At 53.4% G+C, this 8,457-nt stretch overlaps 1 protein-coding gene across 1 annotated transcript in view; it reads left to right on the forward strand.

The window, feature by feature from the left end:
* Positions 1-355: 355 nt before the first annotated feature.
* The window catches only part of NOS1 (nitric oxide synthase 1 (neuronal)), a gene marked incomplete at its 3' end in the record, with an annotated part of 21,009 nt that continues 12,907 nt past the window's right edge, over positions 356-8,457 (forward strand). The window contains exons 1-8 of the mRNA XM_010076117.1: positions 356-514; positions 1,735-1,826; positions 2,306-2,447; positions 3,245-3,384; positions 3,784-3,958; positions 4,564-4,665; positions 5,206-5,400; positions 6,578-6,663. Coding sequence (XP_010074419.1) covers positions 371-514; positions 1,735-1,826; positions 2,306-2,447; positions 3,245-3,384; positions 3,784-3,958; positions 4,564-4,665; positions 5,206-5,400; positions 6,578-6,663 — 1,076 coding nt within the window. The remainder of the gene's footprint in view (positions 515-1,734; positions 1,827-2,305; positions 2,448-3,244; positions 3,385-3,783; positions 3,959-4,563; positions 4,666-5,205; positions 5,401-6,577; positions 6,664-8,457) is intronic.

An 8,457-nucleotide genomic window follows, 5' to 3' on the forward strand; every position in this document is an offset into this window, starting at 1 on the left:
CAACCCAAACCATTCCATGATTCTGTGAAGTCTTGGCCAGTGAAGGTCACAGGCCCTGGCTGCTGCTTGTGCTGAGATGTCATGTATGATCTGATCTTTCACACCTGTGAGTCAAAGCAGGGTGAGGCTGTGATGCTCCATGTTCAGCTGCTTCTTCAGAGCAGTTTTATCTCTAGCGTTGGTTGTGTACTTCTGTGCAAATTACTGACCTCACCCGTTTGCACTTGGTCATCTGTTATCTGCAAGCACACGTGTGCAAGAAAGAACTCGTGCCCGGGTGGAGAGTGGCAGGATTCCCTGCCCTCCACCCAGGTTGGTGACTGCCATCTCCTCCATTCCACACACTTGCAGGTCTGGCTCCAAGGCCCACATGGAAAGGTTGGAGGAGGTGACCAAGGAGATCGAAGCCACTGACACCTACCAGCTGCGGGACACCGAGCTGATCTACGGAGCCAAGCATGCCTGGAGAAACGCAGCCCGCTGTGTGGGCAGGATTCAGTGGTCCAAGCTGCAGGTGAGCACCGGCACAGCTGGACACATCTGGCAGGTTGCCTGCCAAAGGGTGCACAGGAGTTCTGGAGAGGCAAAACTCGCTCTTCAGACACGCGGGGAAGCACAGCACAGGGATGGCTGGGGGTGTTCAGCACACAGCAACTATGGTCTCCTGGACAGCTTTGGGGATGCACAGCCTGGGAAGTCAGCAGGAGCTGGAAAAGCATCTGTGGCGTAGGTGTAGCCGAGGTGTCTGAAACGGGGCCAGCTGGAAGCTGGCACTCTAGAAAATGTTTTCCAGAATTGGATACTGCTCCAATGTCTTACATGGTGCTTCCAAAGCTATTGCTGTGCCTGGAGAGAGGCAGCAGGACACACTCATCCTTGGTACAGAGATGCTACGGCAGGAGAAGTTTTGGCTCGGTGCCCTTTTGACTAGCTGGAAGCATAGGGTAGGATCTGAATTGTTGATGTCTAGTGGAATCCCTTGGTAGGGAGATGACGTCTCCCTCTGTAACCTGGAGCACAGCTCAAGTGCTGCTGAGCAATTCTTGTGGCTGCTTCACACAGGGTATAGGCACTGCATGGGCCAGGAGGCTGGACCTCCTTCACCCCCAGCTCAGCCTTCAGCTCTTCTCTTCCACTGTTTCTTTTGGCATATCTGAACCTTGGGAGGAGCTGTTTCAGCAAGAAGTTGTCTTCAAGCCTCCCGTTTCTGGGTGTCCCCATCCTTTTATAGGTGCCTCATCCCTGGAAACGTTCACGGTCAGGTTGGATGAGGCTTTCAGCAACCTGGGCTAGTGGGAGGTGTCCCTGCCCATGGCAGGGCTTTGGACTAGATGACCTTTAAAGGTCCCTTCCAACCCAAACCATTCTGTGATTCTATGATTTCCCATCCTTTCACCAGATCTCAGGCCTGACTGATGCCTGTCCTATTTCAGCTTTGAGCCTTGATCTACAAGAGACAAAGAGCAGAAACCAAACGTGTTGATGGCTAAGCCAGGAACCGCAGCAGATTGAGAGGAGTGGATTGGGAGGTATCACCTCTCCAAAGCAGAAGGGGCAGCTGGATTAGACATCCACATGTTGTAAAAGCAGGGAACACATAATTGTGGAGCTTTAGATACCTAACAAACCATGGTGGCCTCCAGGGCTTTCCCTGTGCTGTGTTTCTCCTGCTTGGCTCTGCCCTAAGAGTTGGAGCATCCTGTAGCATCACCACAATTGCTTCCGCTGTTTCAGGTGTTTGATGCCCGGGACTGCACCACAGCCCATGGGATGTTCAATTATATCTGCAACCACATCAAATATGCCACCAACAAAGGGAACCTCAGGTGAGCCACTAGGGAGTCCCCAGGGTTTATATCCAAAGGCCTCTGGATGTGTGTCCTCTGCCACGGGCTCCTTTAGCAGCTGCTGCACAACAGGGTGGTTGTAGTCAGCACCCATCCTGGGGAGGATTAGAGGGACCTGGCGTGGGGAAAGGTGTCCTGCTGGTCCAAGTATCTCTCTTCTTGCTCTCTGTGGGCCCTCAAAGGGTGGATTTTCCAATTATTTCTCCTTTCCTACATTCTCCATCAAATGCAGAGCACGGGCTGCTCTCCAGATCTGTCTGAAACCCCACGTTAGCAGCCAGCTTCTGCCTGGAGCGGAATTGCTGGAAACACCCCAAATTCCAGAGCTGGAATGCACAGGGTGGTGGCAAGCAGGGACAACACCTCTCCCTCACACCACTTTGCCATTCCTCAGATGACCCCTGTCCTGTGCCCTTGCCTTCTCCTCACCATTCACCAGCCCTGCCTCTTCCCTCCAGATCTGCTATCACCATCTTCCCGCAGCGGACAGACAGCAAGCACGACTTCCGCATCTGGAACGCCCAGCTCATCCGCTACGCTGGCTACAAGCAGCCCGATGGCACGGTCCTGGGAGACCCGGCAAACGTGGAGCTGACGGAGGTACTGGCTGAAGCCATCCTTCCTGGGCACCACGGGCGTGGGGCTGGTGGGGCTGTGCAGGAGCATCCCAGGAGGGTGCTGGGTCAGGGTTTATCCCATCCACTGCAGTGCCACAAAGTGCAGCTGGATTTGCCTCACCCTCAGATATTTTTCTAGGAATAAAAGCTGCTTCCACACAGGCAGGAGTTGTCCATAGCTACACCAAAAGGCTCTTTGAAGGTGTCCCTGCCCATGGCAGGGGGGTGGAACGCGATGATCTTTAAGGTCCCTTCCAACCCAAACTATTCCATGATTCTATGCTTGTCTCACTTTCCTTTTGCTGAGAAGGGGTCACGTAGTAGTGCTGAGGGTATTGCAGAAGGACACGGTGCCCATCATGGTCCTGGGCCAGTGGGAATCAGAAATGAGATTTGCCTTCTGCAGCTGCCTCTTGGTGCTGCCTGCACAGCACCAGTGCTCTGCCCAGCTCTTCCCACACTCCGCTTTTCTCATCCATTTTCTCCTTCACCATTACAGGCACAAATAGGGTAAGCAGCTTTTTCAGAGCCTTGGTCCTACCTGGGGATCTAGTTGTAGGCTCATTTTCAGCCCAAATCCCCCTTACATGGCCATGGGTTGGCTGAGACAGGCAACTCCGTGTCGTAGCTTCCTTGGATGGAGGTTAAGACTCAACAATAAGGACTGAGCAGAGATGCTGATACAAGCCCTGCTCAGTGCCATGCAATTCCCTGCCCATAGTGCTTGAAGAGCAGGTGATCTGCTGGGACTTCTAAACCCCGCTTTGTTTTTCCCTGTAGATCTGCATTCAGCAGGGGTGGAAGGCACCGCATGGACGCTTCGACATCCTGCCTCTGCTCCTCCAAGCCAACGGCAATGACCCAGAGCTCTTTGAAATCCCCCCAGAGCTTGTGCTGGAAGTGCCCATCCGGCATCCCAAGTAAGTCAGAGTAACTGAAACTGCATGAGGGGATCTGAGCTCCTCTGATTTCACCCTAAGCCATCTCCTGTGTTGGTTTTTTCTTGGCGTGGCTTGGCTGCTTTACCCAAGACCCTCTTCCAGGTCTTCCTTCCACTCTGATGTAAAGCTGGCAGAGCCTGGAGGTGGAAAGCAAGGTGTGTCCTTGTCTCAGGACTGGTTTCCCTTTCCTTGAAGCCTCCCAGGATATATCGCTTTCTCCCCATAAACAGCCCCAAACAGAGATGTTGCCTCCAGGAACCATTCTGCTCACATGTCCTTCAGTCTGGTGGCTGGTAGTAAAGTGACCTCCTCCATTCCCCTGCCTGCGTTGGGCAGGGGAGGTCCAGCTGGGTGCCTCACCCTCTTGTATCCCGGCAGGTTTGAATGGTTCAAGGACCTGGGCCTGAAGTGGTATGGGCTGCCAGCGGTTTCCAACATGCTCCTTGAGATCGGTGGCTTGGAGTTCTCCGCCTGCCCCTTCAGTGGCTGGTACATGGGCACTGAGATTGGGGTCCGGGACTATTGTGACAACTCTCGCTACAACATACTGGAGGTAATTCCCCCTCCTCAAGAAGGCCAGGCACTCCTGCAGTGCACTGGGGGTGTGTGTGAAGTTACTGGGGAGCAGGACAGGCCACTGGGAGAGCGTTGCCTTGGGTGGGAGAGTAGAGGACATCTGAGTCTCCCTCAGAAAGAGCAGTTATGTTCTCCTGGAAGCACATGGCCAAGGATGTCATGGACTGGCAAGTTTTTTGTGTCCTATGGGGCCAGTTAGTACTTAACACATGGTCTGGCACAGGAAGGGCTGCAGGGGTCTGCTCCTTCCAGCGCATGGACCAGCACCATCTCCTGCTGTCCCACCTATTTCCTCTCTTCCCACAACTGCTCTTGATGGCCCTTTTCAGCAGCATTGAGTCAGTTTCCTGTGCCTGGGAGAGGAAGGGGGGCTAGACTGGCCTCGTTCCCCTCATGGAGAGGAAAAGGCAAGACCAGAAAGGAAGGGAAAATGTCAGCCCTCCATTGCCAGAGTGCTGCCTGGCCAGTGGGTGCCTTGGTCAGCCTGGGTCCCTCCTCTGGGCTCCTCTCTCCAAACAGAGATCTTCAGTCCTTGGTTCTTGGCCATTTAAAGTGTTGACCTTCTACCATGTTTTGTTACAGCAAGTGGCCAAGAAAATGAATCTGGACATGAGGAAAACCTCCTCACTGTGGAAGGACCAAGCCCTGGTGGAGATCAACATTGCTGTGCTGTACAGCTTCCAGGTACCCCAGCAGCAGGACTCTGCTGTGGTTGAGTCAGGCTTGAGGGACACAAGTATGGGATGGGATGAGGGGGCAAGATCCAGCCCTTCTGTCCTGTCCATGAGGCAAGAATTGGCCTGGGCTCTCCCCCCGCCTGCACTTAAAGGTTGAGTAGTAACACTAGTCCTCGGCCATCCAACTGCAGAGGGTGGGAGTCCCTCCCAGAGCTGCTCCCTGAGTTGTGCAAGCCATGAAAGAGTTCCCCAAGAGGCCAAGCAGAGAATGCTCCATCCTGTTCATGCCATTGTACTCTTTGCTTGGCCCACGACAAATAACAAGAGGAACAGCCATCCCGTAGTGCATCTACTCAGGAAGGATGAGGGCAGCTTTACAGCCTCCTTGGGAAGACCAGGGTCAGCAGCCTCCCTGTGTCATCTCCTATAAGGCCATGGGTGTGAGGCACATTTGGGTCAAACAGTTCCCAATGTAAAATCTTGGCGTTTGCTTTCTGGGGTGTGTTAACCCACAGTTGTTGGCTCTGCTCTCTTCTCCCTCCAACAGAGTGACAAGGTGACCATTGTGGACCACCACTCTGCCACCGAGTCCTTCATCAAGCACATGGAGAACGAGTACCGATGCCGCGGAGGCTGTCCTGCCGACTGGGTGTGGATTGTCCCACCTATGTCTGGCAGCATCACCCCGGTTTTCCATCAGGAAATGCTCAACTACCGTCTCACGCCCTCATTTGAGTACCAGGTACTGTCTGCACCCCACTTCCACCAGTGCTGTGTGCCCAAAGGTACAGCCAGGAGCAGGCTGGGAGCTGGAGCTTGGGACTGGGAGATGCAGGAAGGAGCAGGACCCCATCTAATCCCTTCAGCAAGCTGTCCCTGGAGGCAGGGAAGGCCATGAACAAGTTGAATTGATGATTCCCCCTAATATGGTGTAATCACCCCCTGGATATTACCCCTTTTCCCAGGGGAATGGCTTTTTGTCCCTCAATGGGAACATGGGACACCCAAGACCCCAACTTTTACCCTTGGTAGCGGAACTGAGCAGAGCTCCTCCCTTTCCAAGTGCCTCATTTTGCCCTTTGATGGGCAGGTGAGGAAATGACCTGGTGGTCACCATGTCCCCGCTCTGTCCAGCCTCCAGCATTGATGGGGTGGCTCCTGCCAGCGTAGGGATCCACCAGTTTGATGGGGAGGGAGGGCTCCAAGCAATGGGCTGACGTGCTGGTGCTGGAGTATTTAACACCGTGGGAAAAAGAACCCTGAGCAAACATGCCCTCATTAGCCAACCGTCCCTGCTCCGGTGGTTTTCACACAATGTGACCTTTAGTCAAGAGCCCTTAAGGAACAATCACAGAACAGGAGCAGGCTGTTCATTTCTGTAACCAATCCACCAGAAACCCCCACGGTTCCTGGCCCTCATTACAGACAGCCGCCTGCGAGGGCACGGAATTAGCTTCTGTGCACTTAGTCCTTGCTTCAGCTGCCTCCCCTTCCCAAAGGGCCTTTTAGGAAAAAAAACCCAAACAAACAACAAACCTGTGGGCTGGAGAGGGAAAAGGATATGTTTCCATCGCCTCTCCCCTTCTGGTGGTGCCTGCCTTCTTTTTGCTCGCGGTTTATTAATGCTCATCTCAGAGGTGAGAAGGCATTTGGCCAGATGCTGATACAAGCCGGCAAGATTATTTATTATTATTATTATATTACAAGTTTTCTGTGCATAACTCCATTGCCCAACTGTCCCAAGAAATACCACAGGGCTCCAAGGATCAGGGACCTATACAAGAGAAGGATAGCTGGGAAGAGCCCAGCTAGTCCTTCCCTTCATGACTAGAGGAATTCAATCCTCCGTGCGGTGAATGCACCATTTCTCGAAGCTGTGAGCACTGCCCATCAACCACTGCTGCTCTTCTCTCTTCTAGCCCGACCCCTGGAACACTCACGTCTGGAAAGGTGTCAACGGAACGCCTACCAAGAAGAGGGCCATTGGCTTTAAGAAGTTGGCAAAGTAGGTACCAGAGGGCTCTGAAATCCCTGGGGTGTTTGGGGCTGGTCCTGGTCTGGGGCAGCTCTGCTGTTTGATAGCACTGCCCTATGGATGTGTGTGAAGTGAGGGGTTGTGAGGCTGGATCTCACTCCACCGAAGGCTTTTTCATCCGAGAGGGACATTTGGAGACACAGGCAGTCCTTGGAACGCCCCACTAGACCACCAAAAGGTGTGTGACCAGGCAAACACCACATGTTGCCTATAGGCTCTTCTCCCAAGCTGGTCCATTCTCCAGTAAGGTGGTCTTCAATGCTCAGGAATGGCCTTCTCACTTCTTGGGGGTCCGTCGACTTGTTTCTCCTTCCACAGCCTCTCCAGGACCATGCTGGCACAAGCGAGCTGAAACTCATGTCCATATTTCTCTTTTTCTCACTGACCCTTTAGCTGCTTGAGGAGCACTCGGCTGCAGCACGGGTCTAAGCCTCCAAACACCCACTTTGCAAGGAGGGGGGAGATAGGAATGAGGATTTTCCCTCTGGGTAGCAGATGGGTCAGAGCTGAGCTGAGGTTTGCACTTCATGGCCAGTTGACCCCTAGCCATGGGCGATCCCTGGAGGTGCTCAAGGCCAGGCTGGATGAGGCTCTGAGCAACCTGGGCTAGTGGGAGGTGGCCCTGCCCGTGGCAGGGGGTGGCACTGGGTGGGCTTTAAGGTCCTTTCCAACCCAAACCATTCTGTGATTCTATGATTCTCCCCTGACAAAGCTCCCAGTCAGCAGTGGTGTAGGAATGAGATGCCATTTGGCCCCTTTGGCTGATCCTGGCCTCAATCCTCCCCCGTGGGCTGTCAGTAGAGACATTGTTGTCGGAGCTGCTGGACCAGGACTGGGGAGGGCTGGGTCTGCCCCAGTATCCTCAGCCAGGCTGCCAGGTGGCCTCATGCTGTTCACAGCATCTCCCCACGCTTCAGTTTCCCCGAGTCCCTACTATCAGTGTGTTCCCACTCTTCAGCTGTCACCTCCTGTAAGCTATTTTCCGTGGTGCATCCATAAACACGACGGGCAGCTGATGAAAAAAATGACACCAGTGCCCGGGTCTGGGCTGCAGCCCGGGGCTGCTGGAGAGCACAGGGAGATTAATTGAGCCATTGAGTGAGAAGAAACAATGCTTCTATTTGTGTGTGCGCGATTGATAAACGGTTTTATAAAAATGTGAGCATGGCAGGTAATTTAAAAAAAAAATATGTCCCCATTGTTCCTGATGTAGCGGGGAGGAATTATTTTTGTAATTCACCATTAATCCTGCCTGGATCCGAGCTAATCAGCTCAACAAGCGACAGAGCGAGCCCAGCAGTCCTGAGCAATGCACTTGGCACCGGTAGCAGCAGGATTTTGGTACCTGTTCAGACAGGCTGTGCTGGTTCTATCGGAGTGTTCAAACCTGCAGTCCCTGCCCATCCTGCCCCTTCCCTCCCCTGGGGCCAGCGTCAGCTCTGGTGACAGGGGACACACCTTCATGGGAAAGCAAAGTGGCGACTTGAATATGCAGAACGATGCTAAGGAGTGAATGTAGAGCAGCAAATATATTTATATATTATATGTTTGACGTGGAGGGGAGCTGCCTGAAGGAGGCAAGACACCTTGATGGGGTTTCTACTTCTTCTTTCCTCCTCTTTTTTTTTTCTTTTCCCCCAGTGATTTTCCAGACTTAGAGCATTTCTTCCCTCCTCAGCAGGGGGAAGCTGGGCTTCTCTTCTCCTGCCAGTGTGACCCGTCCAGCCGCAATCCCCATTCCCTAGAGCTCATCCCAAGGGGATG

Source organism: Pterocles gutturalis, unplaced genomic scaffold (assembly GCF_000699245.1).
Source record: "Pterocles gutturalis isolate BGI_N339 unplaced genomic scaffold, ASM69924v1 scaffold12603, whole genome shotgun sequence".
NCBI classification, from domain to species: domain Eukaryota; kingdom Metazoa; phylum Chordata; class Aves; order Pterocliformes; family Pteroclidae; genus Pterocles; species Pterocles gutturalis.